Below are 24,927 nucleotides of genomic sequence, written 5' to 3'. Positions count from 1 at the left end.
CTTTCTGGACTTGCGCCACTTGCGACGGCCACCGAGACTGCTTTCACTCCCATGCCCATCGGCCCGGATGGACGCTCATCTCCTGCCCTTCTCCAGCTCTTTCAGCAGCACCTTCATCCTTTGCTTCAGTAGACGGTTCCGTCTCCTGCATGGTTGCCTCAGTCGACACAGTTGCAGGATTTGACGCAGCACTCACGGTAGCTCTATCCGGGCACACGCTTTGGTGTCGAACAGGCTCCTCTGCTGTCGCTGAGTCTTTGTGCCGTTTTGACACGTCAGACAGGTCATGTGACGGGTTGAAACCAGTAGGGTAGAGCACTCCGTCGATGTTCCCAAGAACAACATCATAGAGTGGCCTTTCTATGCAGAGTGCCAGTGTCCTTCCTCGGAAGAAGGGGGAGTCTACATAGACCTTTGCCTCTGGAATTCGCTTAAACGAACCGTCCAGAAGGTAGATGGTACGCATGATACAGGTGAAATTATTTTCCGGCACCATCGAACGCCTGACGACCACAGTACTGCAGCCGGAATCTCTCAGCACCGACACAGGGTGTCCATTGAGATATCCGCTTGCCGTCGGCATCTCTTGTGTCTGAAGACCAAGGCAGATGTCTTCTCCATATGTTTTACAGGGGGCCTTGTTTTATCCTCAGATTTAGTGGTAGGAGCCGGACTTGCTTTGTTCCGGGCGGCAGGCATCCTGTTGCAGCCAGCAATGGCACTAGACGCCTCCGTGTTGCTGTCGTTTATGTTCGGACACTCGTCAGCTTTATGTCCATGTTTCGTGCATTTCCAGCAAGACGAGGACTTTGGTCCTTTTGACCGCGTCCAACAATCTGCAGCATGGTGTCCTTGCTTGCCACATAGAAAGCACTCAACCTTTCCTGGCCTCTGTTTCGGAATTCTTGCTTTGCAGGGGTGCTTTACTAATCCCTCTTTCTTCTTTTCCTCTGGTGAGGTTTGTCAGGTTTTGCGCCTCCAAATAATGGTCAGCTGCTTCGGCTAGCTTGTCGAGGCCACGACATCCTCGCTCTTTCAGGAAGATGGCGAGCCTCTCATCGCAACGTAGCAAAAACTGTTCAGAAACAATCTTATCTCTTAATGCGTCATATGTTTTCTCTGTTTTTGCCATCTGCTGCCAATGATCGAAGTAACCAAGCAGTCGACCAGCAAACTGCCGCCCTGTCTCGGAATTCTCAGGCTTAGTCTCGCGAAACTTTTCACGGTATCCTTCTTCCGTATACCGGAACCTTTGCAATAAAGTTTGCTTCAGCTTTTGATAGTCTGTGACATCCTCCGCAGCCATGCGTCCGATCACGCTCAAGGCTTCGCCTGACAAACACAAGCTTAATGATAGCGCCCACCTATCGCTTGGCCATCCGGCCATCCTTGCAAAGTGCGCATAGTGCCGGTAGCTTTGTATGCACTATGCTTTCAATGTTGCGTTAGCAATGAAGCGACAGATGCATGGAGGTCAACTGGCTTGCGGCTGCTGCCGAGATTCCTAACTCCAGCGTTTTCACAGACAGTTTCCACTGTCATCGAGCGAGACCTGTTCATGTTTACCTGCGGTCACACGACACGGTGCTGGTTAATTTTGTTAAAACATGTTGATGGTTTGGTTGGTTTGAATCCATGATAAAATGTGTAAGCGTGCCTGAATAAGGACGTAGAAAGAAGCAGAGACAAAAAGACAGCGCTGTCTCTGTTTCTACATCCTCATTGAGTCACAATTACAATTTCTATCATTGTTAATTTAGTTAGTAAGCGAATGTTTACAAGTTTATATGGCCGATAAGACTACTATCCTTACTTCGTACAGCTGTCTACTAATTCACTGTCACCTAGCTAATAGAAACATGTTTTAAAAAACTGGCAGTATACAAACATGCACGATGAACACTGGAGCTGGTAAATGGTACTCTCGGTCAATCACCTTTCGGTGACACAGGCATTTATCCAGGATTCTGGTATTGGGGGGGGGGGGGTGTTGCTACGAAATTGTAGGGAGATGTAGATTCTCTCTCTCTCTATATATATATATATATCACAGGGGACCCTAATCATGAGAAGGTAATTTACAGAATAATAAAAATTGGTTGAAGTGCATATGGTAGGCATTACCAAATCCTGACTGGCAGCTTACTACTGTCATTAAAAATAAAAGTTTACAATTACTGCATTCTACTGGTGCTAACATATGAGGCAGAAACTTGGAGGTTAGCTAATAAGCTCGAGAACACGTTAAGGACCATGCAAAGAGCGATGGAACGAAAGATGATAGGCGACACATTAAGAGACAGGAAGAGAATGGTGTAGATCAGAGAGCAAATGATCTTAAAAAATTTATTAAGTTATGAAGTTTTACATTCCAAACCCACATTCTGATTATGAGGCATGCCGTAGTGGGGTACTCTGGAAATTTGGACCGCCTGGGGTTCTTTAATGTGCACCTAAATCTAAGTGCACGGGTGTTTTTGCATTTTCCCCCAATTGAAATGCTGCTGCCGTGGCCGGGAAGAGAGCAAATGGGAATAGCCGATATTCTAGTTAACATTAAGAGAAAGAATGGAGCTGGGTAGGTCATGTAATGCATAGGGTAGATAACGGGTGGAGCATTAGATTTACAGACTGGGTGACATGGGAAGCGCAGTTGAGGATGACAGAAAACTAGGTGGGGTGATGCAATTCGGAAATTTGCAGGTGCAAGTTGAAATTGGCTACCTCAAGACAGGGGTAATTGGAGATCGCAGGGAGCAGTCTTCGTTCTGCAGTGGATGTAAAAATAGGCTGATGATGATATATACATGTGTGTACGTAGATAGAGAGATAGTTTATTTTAAACTTCTTCCTTATCTGTACGTTGTCATCAGCTGTATGTCTTTCCTTTTATGTGCCTGTGTGTGATTATCATCATCGTGGACTGCTCTGTCTTCAGTGAGCCTTTTGGTTTGAGTAAACGGCTGTATGTACCACTGCCCCAAATATATATTGCAATAGAAATGGCTATGCGGGGTTAATTTGAAAGCATCGGCATGAACACAGCTGAAGGCACATGGAAAATGACATGTTGTGCTGTCTATCAGCTGATTTATTATAGCGACCAACAATCATTTAAATACGCTAAAGTGAGTCACCAAAAGCATGAAAAAAGAGGCAGGGGTTGACCATCCATACCCAATGGTGTAGGTGCATGGCATGTGTGCAGTAAATGCGTCTGGTCCTAGGTTAGCAGATAAGTATGCAATTTCCTTGTTGATAGCAAACCAGATGGTTCACTGATACATTTCTCGTTCAATATTGCTGTTGTATGGGCTTCAGATATTTTCCTCATCATTTAGTTGCTGTTTCTTTGCTAACACTTCATTTCCTTTTTTTCAAAATTAGGCCAACCATACTTCCTACAATGTACACCCAGATGGCCACTGAGTGCTTTGTCACGTTATGTCACATGGTATATGCCATTACTATCTGTTACTTATCATAAATATAAACACTACAGCACATAATCTTTACTTAGCCTTTCACTTCACATTACGTAGATATCAAGTACTGATTCTGCCAAATCTTTTCCTTGTCTTTTCCCGCCCATGTGACATTTAGCAATGAGAAAGGGGGTAGGGCGTCTCGTTCGGGATATATATATATATTTGGTGGAGGAGTGTCTGTCTCCTCCTAAGGGAGTGGGGTGTTAGGTGTGTGTGTGTATATATATAAATCACTGAGGTGATCTCACTTTCAGCAGGCACTGTTTGACGCTCGTTAGTGAGGCGTCGGACCAGACGCGTTCGCAGAAAAGTCCAGAACTGCTGGCAGTTGTGAACTAGAACATTCAAAGTCATGCGCTACCTTTTTCGACGAAAAACTTGGACCTTTCTTCCAGAGCTTTAATTTGGTCACATGCGTCCGCTTCTGCACCTTCTTGAAGAGCCATTAGCTTGCGCAAAGCGATGAACGTTTTTTCGTCCATTCTGAATTTGACGTCTTTTTTGAGCATTTTGCGAAGCCAGGCTCTCACCTGAAAGCAGAACCGGAGAGTCAACATACAACACGTAGCAAGTTTATCGTTGCAAGTATGTCAAGTAAAAAGAAAACCTGTTTCTCTTGCTCCCCTCGAGTAGCGTCCTCGACTAGTTGGGAACTACTGTCCATATTTTGGAACAGATATTACTTTTCTCTTACTCGACAGCAATCATATATTTACGTTTTTGCTGAAACTGCAGACACCCGTCGCCTGCTACGATACGAACAACCCGCCTGTCCACCATAGAATAGTGTCCACTGAACCGATCTCGTCTGAAACGATGACCATGAGCCGATCACCAGCGAGTGTAACGGTTCTGACGATGATGATAGTTGTATCTATGAGCTGAATAAGAACATGAGAAGTTTTAAATTACTTTTACGCATGAAATATTTCAATAGTTGCGCAGTAAAGTTATTTTTATTTTTGACATTCAATGACGCTCGATTGATGCAAAGGCGCTGCACATTCTTTTGCTTCAAGCAGTTTCCAGTTACATTATTTATCCATCATTACGATGGCACGCGCCGTTGGGCACGCGCATGCGTAAATAGAATAATTGTCGTGACGTCACTTTGTGGAGTTGGCAAGGTCGCGGAAAAAGGGAGATGTGGTAATTTTGGCATGTTTATGTATTCCTCGAATTGAACTATTATAACAGTCTGAAATAACGGCTCACAATTCGTTACGGAAAGCCTTCACTGATCCGCCTGAAGCTCCACCAGAGAGCTTAGCCTCACCTCACCACAGCACGCACTGCTCGTTGCAGTACTTCGTTCTGCCCGAACGGTCTTGAGTCATCCAACGGGTGTTTCAGATGTAAACGTAAACACGAAAGTGTTGAATTTGCAGCCTGGTTCCATCTTGGGTGTTGGTCGCGGGGATATTTAGCTCGCACGATTGGGCTGCTTGTTCTGACCGCCTACTAATCGCGGAACAAGTTGGGTGAGGCGTCGTCGTCGCTTCTCGCATCTTTCAACGGCGTAGCTCTAGAGCAAGGTCGCGATGATCAGCGCCGGGCCGTCAAAGTAGGCTGCGTCGCTTGCTGCTGCCCGCATTTAATTCCGACCAGCCGTTTGAGAGAGGGCTCCCTGTCCCAACGGTTGCTGCATGCAAAAAACGTGACTGTGAGGCGAGCCGGCTTCTCCACTTGCTGCGATCGACGTAGTATATATGCACCTGTCGTCACAACCAGTCCTCACCTCCTTGCCTGCTTGCGTACACAACCGGAGCAGTTTTATTTTTGTTTAATTACCTCGACTCCAGTAATCACGGTGACATTCAAGGAATCGCGGCGCAATCGGAGATTCGTCGCAGTGTGCCTCAATTTTAACGAAAATACCTCCGTTCGAGGGCGGAACTCCCGGGAAGATGATCGTTCTGACGTCGACAGCGAAGTGCAGGGCGTATAGTGCTGCAGGCCATATGGATGTGCTCTAACACGTGCGGCGATGTAGATGTTATGCTGCGTCTTATCAAAGCCGCTTCGTTTATGGTGTGTCCTACTTTTCTTGGCGAACGTTTCGTTTCGTTCTCTTTGATCGTGCCCAGGTGCTGACCTCGGAAGACTGCACGAACAAACCCCGCCGACATGTCGTTCGGCAGTACGCTAGGCATTCTTGACCTCTTTGAGAAGGAGGACCCCTTCCTCAAGGATACCGGCGGCCTGTTCACCAGCGAACTTCCGGACGCCGGATTGTTGGTCTGTGTCTGTTTTACTTTCTGTTTGTTTGACCTGTGCGGTATGGGAGCGTCTTTGGGCGTAATGTCACTGAAAAGCGGTACCGGCTGTTTCCATCAGATGCACGTGGCCTGATTCCATGCACCTCAGTGCAACATGTGATCAACGCTGTGCGCGTGGCGCGTTACGATGACAAATCCTGCTCGTTAGCACGCAACAGCACCGACATCTCAGAGAATGTTTGCTAATTTAGGCTTTAGTACATATTATGTAGTGCCTCATAATTAAATCGTAGTTTTTCAGCACGTAAAACCCCAGAATTCATGTGAAATAGTTCGTATCTTTAGCACAATGGAATTTGCTGATGCAAAATGTGCCGACTACTTGGGCATGCTACACCTACCATGTTTTGATGTTTTTGCCAGCCATGTGCCATTTGTGGATCTATTTGATACCATGCTTGAACATTGGCTGTTGGTTTTTTATGCGGAAGTCCTTCTGTGGGGTTCTTGATTGGAACATGTCACGTGGCAGCATATGTAATATCCTGCTATGTTTACTTATATAACCTTCCTTATTGCAAGTCATGCACTTAATAAAAAGGTGACATTGAGTCTTTCTAACTCTCTTGCAGTTGCATAATGCATAGCTGGGTGCAGTTGTTTTCAAGCAGGAGGGCTTTAGCTGACACGTAGTCAGTAAGATGCAGCACACATGTTATCATTGCAGAGTTTGCTTGGGGTCTTGAACGCACTTCGAGTATTCTGCAAAAGAAAAAAGAGAAGGAGAGAGGACTGTTTTAGCATTATGCAGATGGGAGTGCATGATATGAACTTTGTCTTGGTAAAGTTCTATAGCCAACTTATGATATGCAGTTAGAAACTGGTAATGTTAAAAGGCTACTTATTGGTTCACTGTTGCAGTGACACTACAAGGGCAAGCTTCCAAAGCTACATAGTCTTTTATTGTAGTGTTTACATAGTATTTTATAAAAGCTCGTTCACGCCGGCGACTTGAAGAGGTTGCACAACCAAGTTGGTTGCAAATGGTTGTTTTTCTTGAAAAGAGGCTGTTTTGGGTCATTTGCTCACTGCTCGAGTCTTCAGTCACATGACTGCACTTGCAGAGTTTCTGAACTAATCAGGTGCGAATGAACCAGATGTCTGTTTACGCTGACCCTTATTTTATGTAGCAAGCAGACAAACTCCATCAATCGCGATACATTTCAGTATGGGGATGGGCCGGTTGCACATGGAGTGGACATTGGTCGCCTTGAGTCGCTTTTTGGTCGCCACTTGCAAACGGTCGCATGACCTCCATAAGTCACTGGTGTCAATGAGCCCATAGACATGACGCAAGCTATAGGTAGATAAGTATGGAAAAAATTTAGTGATTTCCCTGATTGTCCCTATGTTAGAAGTATTGTTTGACAGTAACAGTGTGCATGTCACCTTTTGTAAATGTACAGTCACATTCATTATGAGCTGCAACGCTGGTGACCATGGTCAAAGGGGCTTCAAGGCTGCGTGATGGCTCTGGTTTACGAAAAATGTGTTTAATAAGCAGCAGTCATTGGAACTGTGTTTAGTCATGCACTTTTGCATGTCAGTACCACTGTGAAACAACCTGTTGTGCACTCTGAGTTGCAAAAGCAGCTCTTTCATTACTCATTTTCCTTGCATTTCACATTCACCTTGCCACTTACAAAGTGCTTTGGCCACCCATTTTCGTAAAGGTTTTTCTCATTTAGTAATCTTCTGTTTTAAGAACTTCCTTATTATTATGCATCTCTTTAATGCATTCTTGGCCACTTGCAAATGAAAATGCATGTGCATTTTTTTCCACCTCTTTTGTACCTTTGCAGCCGGAACTGGAGAGTGAAAGCATCGATTTCTGGACCAAATATCTGATTGGAGACTCTGCCTTGCCCTCACTGCACGATGACGTGCCCGACTCCGTACCAGACCTTGTGTCGGCGATGTTGCCAGCGTTGCCGTCTCAGGAGCACAGCTACAGCCTGTCTCCTGACGGCAGCGTGGCCAGCTTGCTGTCACCTCGCACAGGCCCGGGGTCCGACAGCTCTGAATTCTCCACACTAGATGGCCATCAGGTAGGACTTCTGCCAGTGGGGCTTGCCCAGTTCCATAGTTGGGATCCTTCGTGAAATTCCTCAAGCAGGTTTCTCTACAATGCAATCAAGGTAGCTGAGGCAGCTGTCGTCATGCTTCCTAGTGCACAACTGCCAGTTTCGATTGTGGTTCAACTGAGCATAGCCATTTCAGTGGGCAAGGAAGCTTGACTGCACATATGCCCATAGGGGTGCACGTTTGAATTCTTGATAGTCTGAGCTGCATTGCTCAGGTAACTTGCATAGAAGCATAAAACATGTGCGGACTTTTACGTGGATAACTGTTTAAAGGGTCGTGATGATTAGGTTTTTTTTTTTTTTTTTTTTTAATGGTGCAGCAGCCGTGCAGATTATAATGCGCCAAGTTTAAAGGGTCACTAAAGGCAAATACTAAGTCGATGTCGACTGTTTAAATACCCTTGCAGTAACCTCGCAATGCTTGTTTCGTGCCAAGAAAAGACTTAGTTTACAAGAAAATTTTATCTGAAGGGTCTGAATAACTTCTTCAAAATTCAAATCTCCTGCCACCCTACCCGGGGAGAGGTGACGTTACGTACACCATCGCCACTCTTTGCTGCCGTTGGTGAGTAAAACGGCACCCGACAGATGGCGGCACCGAGCCAAGAGAGTGGTGGATTTTCCACTGCAGCTGCTTTTTGGTCAAGTGGCGTAGACCGTTCAGTCATTCCACGAGATCACATGGAAGTTGAATTCTCTGCTACTTGCAGTTTGTGTGAGTTTCGCAAGCCAGCAAAACGACTGCAGCACTACGCGATCAGGAAAGTACTAAAATGCGAAAGCATGGGCGGCGCAGAGTCGAGTGAAAACGAAACCTTTCGACTGCCCACATCATTGTCAATGGTAATTTCAATGAGTTCTTTTTTCTGAAGGTGAAATGGAACTGGACAAATAGCATCTTATTTGGTCTTATAATACAATACGAGGATGGTTTTTGCAACGAGTAGTTGAGTACTAGTGACAGAATTTAATTGAGGAGTGCTTTCGTCATCGGGCAAGCGCTTGAATGTCCCAGGGGAGTCTCTAATCATGTCCTGCATTTACCTAGATTTCTCAATGATTAAGGCTCTGTTTGCAATAACATTGATGCCTCAGAGATTCTAGAGCACTAATCTGTCACTTCAGCTTTACTATTTGCCTTTAGTGTCCCTTTGACATTTCACCTGATGCTCACCATACATATCTACTGTTAACAAAAGAACCTGCACATTCCCATTTGGAAGATATAGAACGCAAATCATGGTGTCTTATTGTATGCATTTACATTTTATTTTACTTTATTTTATTTTCATAAACTTTTGCATCTTTGACAAGTGCACGCAAAAGTTATGTTCCTGTTTTTTTTTTATAGAAGTTAAAGAAATCACTAGCTAAGTTTTCCAGGCACGAGTTCTGCATCTGTAAAATGTTTACACTGATTGTACATCAGTGTCTATGATGTTCAGTTGATACTTGTAACTTTCTGCTAAGGGCCTGCTTAGGAGTTTAATTTATCTGTCGTCTCAACTGCAGGAAGAGGCAATGGACTTTGATGATCCCCTGTATGTGGACGTTGTTGGCTTAGAAGAGTATGACAACAGTTCAGTTTCACCATCCTCAGTTGTGGAAGAGTGTGTATCGACATCATCACCTTTAGATGACATCGGTGAGTGCACTCCCTTCATGGGCTATAGGATTTATAGAATTATTGAACATTATGTCAATGCTGATCAACAAGGAGAAAATAAGAAATATTCGGTATTATAATGTGAGAAAGATTGAGGAAGCAGTAAAAAATAGACGCAACATGAAATCAGTGAGAAGGAAACATGGCATAGGACAAACCAAAATGTGTGCACTGAAAGATAAGCTGGGTAATATCATCAGCAATCTCGAAGATATAGTAGAAGCAGGGGAAGAATTCTATACTGACCTGTACAGTACCCAAAGCAGCCACAATACCTCCATTCGAAGTAGTTATGAACAGGTTACAGAGGCTCCTTCTATAATTAGCGATGAAGTTAGAAGGGCCTTGCAAGACATGAAATGGGGAAAAGCAGCAGGAGAAGATCGAATACCAGTCGATTTAATCAAAGATGGAGGAGTCATAATGCTTAAAAAGCTAGCTGCCTTTTATACGAACTGTCTATCGATTTCAGGGGTCCCAGAGAACTGGAAGAATGCCAACATTGTATTAATCCACAAAAAGGGGAGACATTAAAAAATTGAAATATTATAGGCCCATTAGCTTACTTCCAGTATTGTATCCATCCTCCAGTAGAATAAGGGCAACACTGGATTTAGTCAACCAAGGCTGGTTTCGGGAAGGGATACTCTACAATGGATCACATCCACGTCATCAATCAGGTAATCGAGAAATCCGCAGAGTAGATGCAATCAGCCTCTCTGTATGGTTTTCATAGATTACAGAAAGCCATTTGATTCAGTAGAGATACCAGCAGTCATAGAGGCATTGTGCAATCAAGGAGTACAGGACGCTTACGTAAATATCTTGGAAAATATCTGCAGAGATTCCACAGCTACCTTAATTCATCACAAGAAAAGTAGGAAGATACCTATAAAGAAAGGTGTCAGACAAGGAGATACAATCTCTCCAATGCCATTCACTGCGTGCTTGGAAGAAGTATTCCAGCTATTAAATTGGGAAGGCTTAGGAGTAAGGATCAACGGCAAATATCTCAGTAACCTTCGATTTGCAGATAACGTTGTCCTGTTCACCAACACTGGGGATGAGTTGCAACAAATGATTGAGGACTTTAAGAGAGAGAGTATAAGAGTGGGGTTGAAGATTAATATGCAGAAGGCAAAGATAATGATCAATAGCTGGGCAAGGGAACAAGAGTTCAGGATTGCCAGTGATCCTCTAGAGTCTGTGAGGGAGTACCTTTACCTAGGTAAATTATTCACAGGGGACCCTGATCATGAGAAGGAAATTTACAGAAGAATAAAAATGGGTTGTAGTGCACTCGGCAGACATTGTCAGATCCTGACTGGTAGCTTACCATTATCATTGAAAAGAAAGGTGTACAATCGATGCATTCTACCGCTGCTGAAGTATAGGGCAGAAACTTGGAGATTGACAAAGAAGCTTGGAAACAAGTTAAGGACCACACAAATAGTGATGGAACGAATAATGTTAGGTGTAATCTTAAGAGACGGGAAGAGAGCGGTGTGGATCAGTGAGCAAACAGGGATACCCAATATTATAATTAACATTAAGGGAAAGAAATGGAGCTCGGCAGGTCACGTAATGCGCCGGTTAGATAACCGTTGGACCATTAGGGTTACAGAATGGGTACCAAGAGAAGGTAAACGCAGTCGAGGACGGCAGAAGACAAGGTGGAGCGATGAAATTAGGAAATTCGCGGACGCTAGTTGAAATCAGTTGGTGCAGGACAGGGGTAATAGTAGATTGCAGGGAGAGGCTTTCATCCTGCAGTGGACATAATATAGGCTGACGATGATGAATTATACGACATGATTCCTAAAATACGAACCCTGACCATATTAAACTAACTTAACCCTTTAAGGTGCTGTGTACATGATTTGTGTACACCAAGATAGTGCGTCAACAACAAAAGCATTGACAAAAGTAAATATTTAAAATGTGTTGCACGCATCTTTAAACACTTCTGATTGGAATAGTGCTGCAAGTTGGAATAGAAAATGCAAAAGGTTTTAGTAAAATGAGTGGGAAGGTAGACTGTTGGAGGTTTTTGCTCGGTGTCAGTATGTCGTATGTAGCGGGTTCACTTCTTTCATTGTTTTTCACATTGTTGTCTTGTACCAGGCATTATTCTCAAGTTGCTAGATAAGTGCTTTTCAAGCCTGCTGGACATGAAATAGTTGATGCTGTCATATTTGATGTGTGAGTTCTTGCCATGGAGCTCACATTCTGTTAACTTTACAAAAGTTATTAAAGAATAGAAAATTCTTAGTCTATTTTGCAGCTGTGTGCGTTTAATGATTCTGAAGACACAAGAAATGCAGTGAAAGTAAGTTTTCAATGAACAGAATTAATCAGCACCAGGGAGGGTTAATGATGATATTGGCTTATCTTATGTTTTCACATGGTCATGCATTATTTCCCAACTCAAGAAAAGTCTATTCAGTAGCATGTGTGCTACTTTTTTTTTCTGTGTAACATAGTATATCGGCTGTAAACCACATTGCATGTAACTACACTGCGCATAACCACTTGATTGTTTCATGTTTAATATTCACCAAAGGGCTATGCTTAAGTGCTCTTCACATTGTTTAATATTATGGGGCAGTGAAACTAAGTTCATTGGAGTCAACAGATTTGGATAAGTCAAACTGAACTTGAAGCCAGTCACAAAAAATTTGTTGACTCTAGATTTTCAAAGCGCTTTGAAACTGTTTAATTGAAATGAAACCTGCTGGTAATTCACTTAATTCGAACTTTTGAAAGAATATTGAGAAGGCATGAGAATAACACAGCCATATTTCATGTTCAGGCTGCTGTGTGCTTTGACAGATGCTACTGAACGAGTCATGATGTTTTGGATATAAGTTTGCAGGGACTAATTTCATTCTTCTACACAATATGACCAACTGTTAGTGACTGTTTTCATTTTCTGTAGCAATAATGCATTTCTTGAAAGGCATGTGATGTGCTAACTTTTCATGCATAATTTATTTTTTGTTTACATTGTGCGTGCATGTTGTTCCTGCTCTCTCTGGTTTCTCATGTTTGTCAGTAGGAATCCTTAGTTTCATCAGTGTGACCAACATACAGCTTTACTTGGCGTTGCCAAAAAGCAGACATTTGGTCAATGTGCTTCTTTATTTTGCAGCGGCTGATGTGATTGTTGCTACTACGGATGCAAAAGAGTGTGAGCCTGTGGTGATTGTTGATGTAAGTAAATAATTATGTGGGAAACTCACTTGCTTTGCACTGCTTTCTTTACTAGTATTGCCAGAAAGGTGCAGGGTAGTACCTGGCCAACCTCCACTGAGCAAAAAAAAGAAAAAGAAAAAGAAAAGCGAACTTTCAGCGGCCACTGATCAGCGATGGTTGCCCGACGTCCAAAATCTGGCTGTTCGCCACTGATCCACTCTTTCCAGATATTTGCCACCCAGAAAACTGCCGCTAACTGAAGTTGTTGCGCATGGCAGAGAGCGGGGTCAAATCTAACCATACCACAGAGTTTGGCTTCCATTGGTTGCACGTCGGCAGGAGTTTTGGTTGTTGACGCTTGGCTACTGGTGGGCCATTACCTACCTTTGCTTCAAATGCTTGTTTTCCAGCCCTGTTTCTCCTCCTTGTTGCTTGTTCTGCCTTAATGTTCTAGTGAATAATATATGGCCACTGCTTCTTTTGTTTATGCTATGCAGTTAGAGGCTTGGCTCCTTGATGATGCTCAGCCCGTGCAGACCCACAACATGATTCAGCATGAGAGTACGATTTTGATGGACGATTACTATGTCCATCGTCACATAAATAGATTTCCATGTTTCTTCAATTGCAGGGCAGGCTTGAAGGTGGGAACAGACGGGAGAAAAACTCAGCTGCGCGCGAACTGAGTGAGCCATAAACAAACACAGGATCACAGACGAGGGATAATATCAGCTAAATACCAACATATTGCATAGAAAAAAATGTACCAATTAAATAGGTACCATCTAACAGCGAACACTTATGTGCACACTTTTTCAGGTCAGTTGCCCTATTTTGCATGTAAGAAACGCTGGTTTAGGCGCATTTTTACCTTCTGCGTTTATTTGGTGACATAGCTTTCGTAGTCTAACTCGTCTGGCCACAATGACTACTCATGAGCTGCGTCGACAGCACGGTTACAGCGTACACTCTAGCATGGTCGGCGGCATTCGCCTGCTCTTGGTTGCATGGAATATGGTATGACGAATATGCGACGGCGCTTCACGCTGGATTTTTTGTCATGTGAATTTCGTCGTGAAAGTTCGCTCCATGGAGGTTGGTCTTTAGTCACAAATAATGATCTAGGCCTGGATAACGTAACAATGCTGTTCCAAATGGGTTTCCATTGTTTATGCTTAATTGGTCCAGATGGTGCTCCGTCCATGTTATCACTAGGATCAGTCAACAATGGACGGTGGTCAATAACAATGGCATGGAATAAAGTGAAAGGAATCCTTACAGTATATTGGCGATACTGTTGATTAAAGTTCTATCCCTTTAGTAGAGCTACATGTAACAAGGGTTTCGACCCCTCAAAAAATGTTTTGTGTGGAGCAAATATTGTGCAATTACTGTTGTACCTTATTAAATGTGTACCATGACAGAGCGCCAATTTTATGTTCTCATCAGTGCTCGATGATTTAACAAAAGAAAAAGGGGGAGGGGGACCTTTTGATTCTAAATAGGATGTGCCCTTAATCACATGGCTACATGGTTTTAGGTATTGTGGCAGATGAACTAAAAAGTATCAGTAGCAGTGTCACGTATCTAGTGCATGTCCGTATATGTGATGGATCTCTCCCATCATGAAGCAGTATTCTTCATATGCTTCTTAATCTTAATGTAGTATAATGCTATCTTTAATTGCAAGGGGGTGTTGGCTCTAACCAGTTCATTTTTCTGTCTCTTATTCACTGTCCTGCTGGTGCAGCTTGCATCTTCAAGTACAGTTCATATGAAACCTGGCTGAATCAGATTGCGATTAGAGCAACAGATTGTAGTAAGAGTACAGCTTGCATGTCTGATTATGCATAACACCTGCACAATCTTGTATAGTTGACATTATAGCACTGTTTGGCATGTATTTTAAATGCAGGACATTGTACTGCCTGATATCTTGGAAGCTCCTGACAGCCCTGAAGCTCCACTGAGCCCCTCTGCAATGTCATCCTGCAGTTCAACACACAGTTCCCCAAGTGCCGGGAGCCGATCCAATAAGGTTGTTTGAACTTCTTGTAGCTCTAAGTTACCTCTTGTGGGGTATCACCTATTAATGCCATTTTTTTTAATCGAACGCTGTTGGGAATACTTTTGCCTTTGTGCGACATGAGGTCTAAGGCACTGCTTCAAGTGATAGATGGGCATCCCTCAATGCACCAAAACAACTAGAAGGCCTATAAGTAATGCTGATTGGCTGTGCCAATCCTTTCGTCACATCTGCTTCTGCAGGATTAGCTAGTCCATGTAGATTGAAAGCAATACTAGTACTATATCTGAAAATGGGGGTATTGATTGAGAATACAGACATTGTAGGCTTTGGCTAGGTAATTGATCCTTGAACTTCTGCTCATCACAGATATTTTGTCCCTCTCACATGTTAGCAAGGGACATTATATATTTTTGTTGATAATATTGCATTAAGAAAAATGCAAAGATGAAGACGAACGCTTGTCTTCGTCTCCCCTGCTGTTGTGTGTCTTTTGTTGCACTATTTCCCCTCATCAGAGGAGAGAGAGAGAGATGGTGGCATTTGAAGCTGCTGTTCATGTTTAACACCAACCCAGTTTCATTTGTTAATCTGGATGAATGATTTGGTATGGTTCGTTGCATTCAACCTGCATTTCTTTCACTGTAGGCAGCAACAGGCTTTACAGCTCGCTATCGCATTGCATGTGCATGCATGCATATGTGTAAGTATGCACCACATGCATATCATGCAATTTTTTTTAGGGGGGGGGGGAAGGAGGTTGTGCAATACATGACCAGCTTTTTCAGCTTTTAAAGTAAGAAAAATGAGCTAAATCTGTTCATGAATGTGTGCATTCTTGCTTGTTAGATAAAGGCCAGCACTGAGCTGGGGACTTAAGTGTCAGTCCAGGGTCTTGTAATTTGCAGTATGTTGCAGAATTCAAGCATTACAAGAAATCACTAAAACCATAGAAAAGTATGATGTTCAGAAATGTAATGAGGCACTGGGAGAGTGTTCTATGCATCTGTGTGCATGGTCTGTGCACTGAATAGCAATTCCAGTTGCCTCGACCATAGTGAAATTCACATTTTTGTCGCCCACGTGTTCTGAAAATTTTCTTGGGAACACTTGTGCGTTCTGCTAGGAAGTTCAGTGCTGGAAAAGAAGTGTGAGATGGGGATTACAAGAGAATGCATGTATAGCTGCATCCACGCACGTGACTGTGGTGTTTCACAATTGTGTTTCAGAAGACGGAAGAAGTTTTACACCTGACAGAAGAAGAGAAACGGCTCATGCACAAAGAAGGCATTGTTTTGCCGACAACAATGCCCCTCACTAAGGTGAGTCGGCACACCTGGCATCACGTGCTGTAGTGCGTAGTTGGATACTAATGGGTTGAGCCACTGCCTCTTGCACTGCTTTTATACGGTCAAATTTTGTTGTATCAAATTGAGTTTAATCATATTATCACTTACGTAGAACAATTTCTGAACATTACAAAGCTGTAGGCAGAATACAGAGCCACATGGACAGTTATATAAAACGAGAATTTTATCCACATTTGGTTCTGCCCGTTGCAGTAGCCCAGAGGCTATGGCATTGCACTTACGAGCTCAAGGTAGCAGGTCCGATTCCGACTGCGGTGGCCGCGTTTCGATGGTAACAAAATGCAAAACCATTCACATACTTAGATTTAGGTGCACGTTGAAGAACCTCAAGTGGTGAAAATTAATCCAGAGTCCCCCACTGCAGCATGCCTCATAATCAGAGTGGGGGCTTGGCACGTAATATTCCAGAATTCATTTGGCTCTGTAAATTGGCAAGTCACAACTTGTCCCTTAATGCTTGCTTGCACATTCTGATTGGCCTACACGTCACAGTCTGCCGCTCATTGTCATGATACAAAAATGATTGTTATAGGAAAAGGAAAAAAGTTATAAAATATGGCCTCGGAATGTTACAACACGAGTCTCTATGGTGCTCAAGACGCGTGTGTCAGCAGAAAGTGTGTCGTCTGCCTTTTGACCTGTTTTAAAAAGCACTGTTTCAGTCATTACCAAAGATTCCCAAAAAGCATTCTTAAAAGTAGACAGAATTTTCTGCATGCATCTCAGAGTGAAGACAATGTGTGACAAGACGAAAAATGCGTTGCAGAATGCTTTTGTCCCAAACATGACAGTGTGGGAATGATGTCACACTCGTGCTTCGCCGGCTGATGTTGCATTCCCAGCCGCTATCAGCTTCTAGTTGTGCCTTTGAATTCTGTGTTAGACATGTACTTTATATGACTCAGGAAATTGAAGATGATGGTGAATGATGAATGTTTTTTATTTCTTTTTGGTTAGCTCGAAGGCCTAGTAATTGGAAGGGGGAACTCTGTTGCTCTGTCGTGCCTCGACATTGCTTCATTATCCCAAAATAAATTGTGTGATAGCGCGAAGACACATTAAAAAAACAGAAGTCAAGCATAGCTTATTACTACAACTTATAGTTCACTAGTAATGCTCTATATTTGCCTTCTATTTCGTTGTTCTTGAGCTTGATTCAAACACAAACCAGAAATTCAGAAGTCTGTATATGGCACAGGCACAGTGACAAGTTGCATTCTCTATTTTAATCTGCCACTCCCTTGCTGATATATTGCAGATCTCTTCACATTTGTGTTCTTTTGTGCTGTGTTTTTGATGGTAAGCTAATATGGCAAATTCCACATCACCCAGTGGTGTAGAACACTGATGTTTGTGGGATTGCTGGGTCTATTGTATAAGCATAAAGAGCCCAGTTGTTCGCTGACTTATTGCAGGTAGAGAAGCTTATATGTTTACATATATGTTTGTGTTGCAGGCTGAAGAAAGGGAGCTCAAAAAAATTCGAAGAAAAATTCGAAACAAGGTAGGCTATGACCGCATTGATCATATGCTGATTGTCATTGTTGACTTATGAGAGTAGCACATTTTTGCATGTAGGTACAGTCTAAACTCATAACGGGCCCGCGTACAACAGACTTTCGGATATAATGGACTATATTTCAACCTTAGTTTGTTCTGCCTATTTTATTAATGCAACAAAGTTCACTTTTAACGGACCGCGCTACAACGCACAAAATTAGTGTCCATTTTTTTAAAAAATCGGCGGTATAACACATACTTTTGCTGTGTCGACACGGGCTGACAACTGAATTGTGAGGGTTAGTCGACCATTGCGAGCACAATATTGTGCACACAAGGGAGGAAGGCGGGGTGGAAACGCGCTCTCTTTCACATGCGAGGCACGGGTTTGGGGAGGCGAGAGAGAGGGGTGATCCACTCTGGCGGCTGCTGATTAAGGCATGGCCGCCGTATTTTGAGAGCGATCTCCAATGTGTACAAAGTGCTCGTTCGTGCGGGCACCGTATTTTGAAAGCGATCTGTGATGTAAAGAAAGAGCGCGCCCGCGCGGCCGTTGTATCTTGAAAGCCATCTGCGATGTGGACGAGGACAAAGTGCACCCACTGCTGGTAGCTTTGTATGCGCTGTGCTTTCAACGTTTAGTTCGCGTGGAAGTGAGAGACAGCACAGTCAATTCTCTCGCTGCTGCTGCTGCGCTTATCTTGCTTAATTTGCTATGGCAATTGATGCTTCGCCTTTCGGGCAAAACTGCGACTTTTTTGTTTGTTTTTTACTCAGACGTTCGTCACTCAGTCTTTGCAATAAATTTTAGACATTGCGATGAAAGTTTCGAAAGTGAGGCGTTTCGAATATTATGGACTTCAGGAATTTTGTATCGTATTATCAGGGTCCGTTGCAACGAGAGTCAACTGCATAGCCTGCCCGCAACACATAACATGATCTCTGATTAGAACTATCAGAAGGGGAAAAAGGTACCTCCTACAGTGAAACCTCGTTAAACTGTAGTTGGCCGGAGCTCGGAAAAAGTACGTCCTAAACAGTAGTACTGTTTAACCGAAATAGCATGAGACCACCCACTTACCTGCCAAAAACGGAACTCGGAGAGAGTGCGATGAAAGGGGGAAAAAACATGCAGTATTTATTCACTTCGCGCGACAAAAATGTTATTTTCGTTTGATGCCGCGGCGGCCTAGCACGACGACGACAGCGTCCTCAAACTTACTGAAGCTGCATGCCAGCTTTTCAGCCCGCCCCCTCTTCTCGGCAAACACTCGCATGGCAGATTCCTCGCTGGCGTTACGTATTCTCCGTGCACGTGCGCAGTAGTGCTGCAGAAGTCCCTGGGGCGCCTTTTTCATTGCCGGGTGCCGGAGTTTGGAACACTTTTCATTTGGAATAGAGTTACGTTATCGCGCCCCTGTTCTCGTCGCAACGATTGCATTCATGAGGCTGACGTAACGCGCAGCTTATGCCACTGTCGGGCCTAAATCGTCCGTGCTGTTGCTTTCCGTGTCATCCTCAATCGCTGTCGCTAGTCGACACTTCAGGAACACAGGCAGCGATGGCGAAAAGTCGAACCTCGTAGCCGGCATGTGTTCCCGGTCGCAGCAGCGCTACCGAGCAACTTCTTCGCATTCCAAATGCCATGCACTGTAGTCAACAGCAGATCCCTGTTGCGTGCCAGTGCCAACTTCTTCGTGTCACGTTCAATAGCACTGATGATGTCTAATTTTTCTTCTATGCTGAGCACCCGGCGTCTTTTTTATCCGAGCTTCGGAACGACGCGAGTCCCCACTTGCACAACGCCATAACGCTCTCTGGCACGGCGTCGAAATGATGTTGATGTTGATGTGGCTTCACGCGCAAACGCACAGGGCGCTTGGAGGCCGTTGTTCCGATCACTGAGGCTTGTTGTTCTGCCGGGCTGACCGATGGAGACGATGCACTGCCGTGTTTGCGCGATGAAAAGTTGAAACTCTACGTTTTAACCGATGCGTACGCAATAAGCTGGTACGGTTTATGCAGGTACAAAACACATTATGTTCAATGGCCGCTTTACTACTTTTAAAACGCAACTACTGTTTAAGCGGGTATGGTTTAACGAGGTTTTACTGTATATATAAAGCTTGCAGCAATGCTTAAATCTTGATGTGAGCATAGTACGCAATTAGTAGTATATTGACACAAAGCAATGCTCTACTAGGGGAGCATTGTATGCTTTATATGTAGAGTTTTGTATCCTTTGAGTGTGTTCATTTATTACCCAGCTTACTGCACTTGGTTTGAAGAATGATGAAGCTTTGGAACAAATCACTCTCCATTGCTGTAACTATGCTGCTCATCCAGGTAGCAATGCAGACCAACACAATAGTTCCATATGACCTGAATGCCCACTGGGTGTTTTTATAGAAAGCACTTTTTTTTAATAAATAACCTGCATCCAGCAAGCACTCTTGTTGTCCTGAAAAGCTTTTTTTTTTTTTTTGCTTTACGAATGCAAATCAGTTCAAGACAGCTTTTGTGAACACCAGCATAAAGCGTCATGGTCAGGGTAGGCAGCATGTATATGTCTTCAAGAGCATTTCATTGTTGTTATATAGATGCACAATCTTTTGTTGTTTGTTCTTAAACTGATAACACAATACTTCCTTGATCTTCTTTGCAGCAATCAGCACAGGACAGCCGAAAAAGAAAGAAAGAATATGTTGACGGATTAGAGAGTAGGTGAGTAAGGCGCTCACCATTATGAGGGGTTCTCTAATTTGGCTGTGAGGAATCACTGAAGTGCCGAGAAATCCCCATGACTTCCGTATCAAGATACATGCATACAAAGTAAACATGCATAGCCTACCGATAATTATCTGTGCTCAATCAATTAAATTGTTGCAGTTGGTTTATCACAGAGAGCATTTAAAGTGACAATGCTATGCTGCAAAGTGCGTGTATGGTCTACTTCGTCAGGGCAATATTTTGCTTGGAGACACAATGTCAACCTCAAATATTTTGCTTCTAGCACAAGATGATGTGCACCTTTTTTGTCCTCAAGTAATTTCACTAGGTTTTTCAAAAGCGTTACAGAAACCAAGATGTCCTTGTCGCATTTACACATTAAATTTATGTGTGTACAGCCCATAGACAAACATCGGCACTTAACCTATCTATTAATGCAGGCTTTTATTTGTAAGACAATTGGTAGCTTTAGAGCTGTGAACAAAAGCTAAGAGAGGGGTGGTATCGTGATTCGGTGTTTTTAGAAACCGAGCCATTTCTCAGAACCCAGTTTTGAAACTCTTGAATATATTGTTCATAGCATTTGCACCATAATTTGCTCATTGAATGTCTAGCCGTAGCTAATTCTGTAGGTCAAAAATGTTGTTTGCCCCCTTTTGGGTTTCAATTATGACAGCTGTTTTTCTCAACCTTTGTTCCAGAGTTAAACTGTGCACTGCACAGAATGCCCAGCTCCAGAAGAAAGTAGAGCTGCTCGAAAAACAGAATGGGTGAGTTGAAGAAAACATATCTACACACAGAAAATTCATTTTAGGATGAACTCTGTTTAGTAGGGGTGTGCGAATAGTGATTTTTGAGACCGAATTGAGCAAGAATCGAATAGTGCCAGGATCAAATATTGAATACTAACTTTCAAACAATAAATAACTGTTATCACAATTAATATGAAACAATGTTCACATCCCAATATTTTTAATGTTTACAAGTTTCTGTTGTTACATAGTACATTATGAAGCATTGTTTATTAAAAACACAAATGGAGCATTAGGAGCAAACAAGCCATTTCTTTGCACGCACAGCACTCTTCAGAGAGTGTGAATGATCGTTGTTGTAGGATTCGGGGGTCGTGGCCTCGGAGTCGGCGGCAACTAGCCGTCACAAGATGCACCAATGGCCATTGGTGCATCTCGTGACGGGTAGCTGGCCTACGCTACCTGGGCGTTGCACAGAGGCTAAGCGGGCCCATGCCACCATCTGAGCTTTCTTGACGAAGGTTGCTTCTTTATTGAAGAGTACGAGGTCGAGAGGATGGAGAAATGGAACAGGGGGTTTATTTACATAGGAGAGACAAACTTATTTACAGAAGAAGGAATACTTGTTCTGGCCGGAGCACAGAGTGCAGTAGATCTTTTTGTAGCGTGAGCTACATGTCAGAGCAGACTGCATCTGACAGGTCTCCAGTTGGTCTACATGTTTGTCTTAGGAGGAGTCTCTTACAAAACTGTAAGGTTGATTGTGTATTGATTTACTGGTTGTCCATATGCTCCAGCTGATGGAAAAGCTTTTATTGGTTAATTGCATGTTATGTACCTGGAAGCACTGTTTCTTATTTTTCTTTACCTTCAGCAGGTACCCCACAGAAAATTGAAGTGATAAAATGTGCATATGTTGGTATGAGGACAACAAATGGCAACAGCTCCTAAAATGAACCAATGATCAGGGGGCCATTGACTTGATAATACAATGACATATGAATAATAAATGCTAATAATACCGGATTTACTCGAATCTAGGTCAGCCCTGATTCTAAGCCAACCCCCCAATGTCTGAAGACAGAAAAAATGTCAAAAACTTAGCTTGAATGTAGGCCGAACAAAAAAAGTAAGGACAGCATTTACAAAATGAAAACAGCATTTATTTAATGCGAACATGCTGAGCTTACTCTACGTTATCATCGCTGCTAGCCCAGACCACAGCTCGCGTCCGCAAGCGCAGACGGTGCCGCAAGGCTCGCACGCATCGAAACGAGGCGCGATCTTGGTGAACAGCTCCTCTCTCTTATCGCGCACTTGTTTTCCTTATTGCTGTCATCTCCTCATTGCGGCACATGCAAAAAGCGTCCCCCATTGCCCCCACCAACGACGGACGTTTCTCTCAATGCCGAAGTCCCGCCTGGCTTGAACATATGACGATGCCTCTGCGGCTAGCACAACTTTTCGTTTGAAAGCGGCACGTAGTGGCATCGCCTGTTTGGTGCCATTATGATAACGCCACGCTATGGGCCACACTGCACGCATAGAGATGCCGCACGCCGGCATGACACAGGTCAAAAAGTGACGTTGCTCGTGTACTTCTGTTCACTACTGGTGCGCCTAACAGCAGCTGTGATATTGACTTTTCTAGATGGCGCTAGCTATGCACCATATTAATCATATTCAATTACAAAGTAGTGCGTTTTTTAAGCTCCTCGAATCTAAGCCGACCCTAGAGTTTGGTATATGATTATTTGAAAAATGCTGTCGGCCAAGATTTGAATAAACACGGTATATAATAAAACAATGATAATACGACAGATAGTGCTGTTGACAGAGTAGGAGCTGGCACTAAGGTGGACTTTTCATGCCATGCATGCTGCCACATTGAATATTTAATCAAACACCATTTTGATGTGCTCGTATTCCGAGTTATTGTTGGTATAGAACAGCAGATGTATAATTGCTAATCCTATGTTAATTCATTATAGCCTGTTTTGTTTGCAATCTCTGTCTGCCCTAGCCCTGCTAACCAAAGTAATTGTGTCACTCCATTTCAGCTCTCTGCTTCTTCAGCTCAAGCGTCTACAAGCATTAGTTGCAAATTCTTCTGGCCGCAGTGCACAGACAAGCACTTGCGTCATGGTGAGCAATCTATCTCTTGATGGTGTGGTGTCTTTCAAGTCTCGGTGTGTTAAACATTCACTCAAAATCAAAACTAACTATGAGCATGAGGCAAAAGCTTTATGTTACCATCACATAGTCTTTATGCAAGGTCAGCAACCATAAGGATACATTGTAAAATTCGCGGCTCCGATTGGCTTTCACTCACACTTGCTAACCGGTACTGATCCACCAGTCTGCACCAGATGTGGAAGTGAACTCACAGTCATACATGTCCTCAGACAATGCCCTGGCATGGAAACTTCGCGAAAACAATACTTTCGTGAACTTAACCTCAACAAATTACTTATGCAGCCTGGGCTTTTTCTACCAACTGAGCCAATGTTTGCCCTCAAGAACCTGTTAAATCATCTTAATGATGTGGACTTATTGAAGCATACCGTATTTACTCGCATGATGAACGCACTCGTGTAATGAATGCAGCCCCTAATTTCCCAATCAAGAAGTGTGTTCTTTTTCTTGTATAATGATCGCACCCTGAACTTGCTGCCGTGAAATAGGAGACACACGGTACGATTCGGCTTTTGATATGGCATTTGGTGGGTGCGATTGTGTCTGACACCATGTCAAACGTTGAATCGTACCGCATCTCCTACTTTTATTGCTATCGTAACTATATGGATGCTCCAGACACATTTTTGGCGCTGTCGCCGTGCACCGCGTGGTGTAGGTGTGAGTAAAAGTGCACGAGGGAAGTGGATGATTGCAGCTCAACCTCGCACACTGTCTTTCGTCGCGCAAAAGGCTCATGAGGTAGACGCGGTGGCGTTGTACTCTGCCAGCAGCTGCATAATTGCACAACTGCACCCGAAGGACGCCGACAATGGTGGCTCAATCTCCCGCGTACAAGGGAGGTAAGTGGCAAGGAAAGTCACAGTGTTCCATCACGCATGGTGCTGGGGGGAGCGGAGAGAGCTGGGGGGGGCGGCATTTTACTCCGGCAGCAACTGCGCGTTGCGCGGCCCCGGCGTGCCATATATCTTCAAAGTGATCTGCGTCAGGGGCTGAGTTGATGGCGGCTCATGCCTTTGTGCATTGTGCATTCTTGCCACTCATTTTTTGTTGAAGCGAATGTTTGCAAGTTCGTATGGCCGATAAAACAACTATCCTTACTTTGTATAGCTGTCTACACATTTGCTATCACAATCCACATTTCGGGTGAAACTGACTTCTTTAAAGGTGGCCAGAAAAAAAAAAAAAAAAAAAACTCAGAATTTTATCTCACTAATAAACGCACCCCCCAACCTTGCGCATATCTTTCAGAAAAAAAAGTGTGTTCATTATGTGAGTAAATACGATATATATTGCCGCTTTTAAATTTGGCTTTGCTACTCTGTTGAGGCGAACATTCTGGCTTCTCTACATCCTTGCCACAAAGAGGCTGGTGTGGTGATCGCCGGAAAGCGCTATATCTACCTCCAAATGCTACATGAGCATCGATCAAGGAATGCAAGACCACTGTTTCTATTATTTTAGACCCTTTTGCAGCCACCGCAATAGATTACAGGCATCGCAACCCATTATACCTGCAGCCATGTTTTTGTGCACTGTATCGCGGTGCTAAACATCATTACCCGCACTCTTTGGCCGTTGTAGCCCTTGCATCATAAAACTCTATTACTGTAGTAATAAAATTGGCTGTGTTTTGCTTAA

General features: G+C 43.5%; 2 protein-coding genes across 9 annotated transcripts in view; one reads left to right on the top strand and one right to left on the bottom strand.

The window, feature by feature from the left end:
* LOC142571878 (uncharacterized) overlaps positions 1–4,898 on the bottom strand; it is a 21,339-nt gene extending 16,441 nt beyond the window's left edge. For 2 of the 5 annotated variants that reach the window (XM_075680560.1, XM_075680559.1), the window contains exons 1-2: positions 4,096–4,344; positions 3,850–4,018 (exon numbers count right to left, since the gene is read on the bottom strand). In XM_075680560.1, coding sequence (XP_075536675.1) covers positions 3,850–4,018; positions 4,096–4,152 — 226 coding nt within the window. In that variant the 5' untranslated portion in view covers positions 4,153–4,344. Of the gene's footprint in view, positions 1–3,849; positions 4,019–4,095; positions 4,345–4,764 lie in introns of those variants that run through there. The other 3 variants (XM_075680561.1, XM_075680558.1, XM_075680562.1) reach the window with 3 other exon arrangements.
* The window catches only part of LOC142571876 (uncharacterized), a 27,407-nt gene continuing 7,004 nt past the window's right edge, over positions 4,525–24,927 (top strand). Inside the window, exons 1-11 of one of the 4 annotated variants that reach the window (XM_075680553.1) lie at positions 4,525–4,637; positions 5,576–5,726; positions 7,570–7,815; positions 9,364–9,496; positions 12,669–12,730; positions 14,628–14,750; positions 15,971–16,060; positions 17,565–17,612; positions 20,274–20,332; positions 21,040–21,108; positions 23,151–23,235. In XM_075680553.1, the coding sequence (XP_075536668.1) occupies positions 5,616–5,726; positions 7,570–7,815; positions 9,364–9,496; positions 12,669–12,730; positions 14,628–14,750; positions 15,971–16,060; positions 17,565–17,612; positions 20,274–20,332; positions 21,040–21,108; positions 23,151–23,235 (1,026 nt within the window). In that variant the 5' untranslated portion in view covers positions 4,525–4,637; positions 5,576–5,615. Of the gene's footprint in view, positions 4,638–4,859; positions 4,970–5,095; positions 5,468–5,575; positions 5,727–7,569; positions 7,816–9,363; positions 9,497–12,668; positions 12,731–14,627; positions 14,751–15,967; positions 16,061–17,564; positions 17,613–20,273; positions 20,333–21,039; positions 21,109–23,150; positions 23,236–24,927 lie in introns of those variants that run through there. The other 3 variants (XM_075680550.1, XM_075680551.1, XM_075680552.1) reach the window with 3 other exon arrangements.

This window comes from Dermacentor variabilis, chromosome 2 (assembly GCF_050947875.1).
Source record: "Dermacentor variabilis isolate Ectoservices chromosome 2, ASM5094787v1, whole genome shotgun sequence".
In the NCBI taxonomy this organism is placed as follows: Eukaryota; Metazoa; Arthropoda; class Arachnida; order Ixodida; family Ixodidae; genus Dermacentor; species Dermacentor variabilis.
This window is presented reverse-complemented; position numbering and strand designations above follow the sequence as displayed.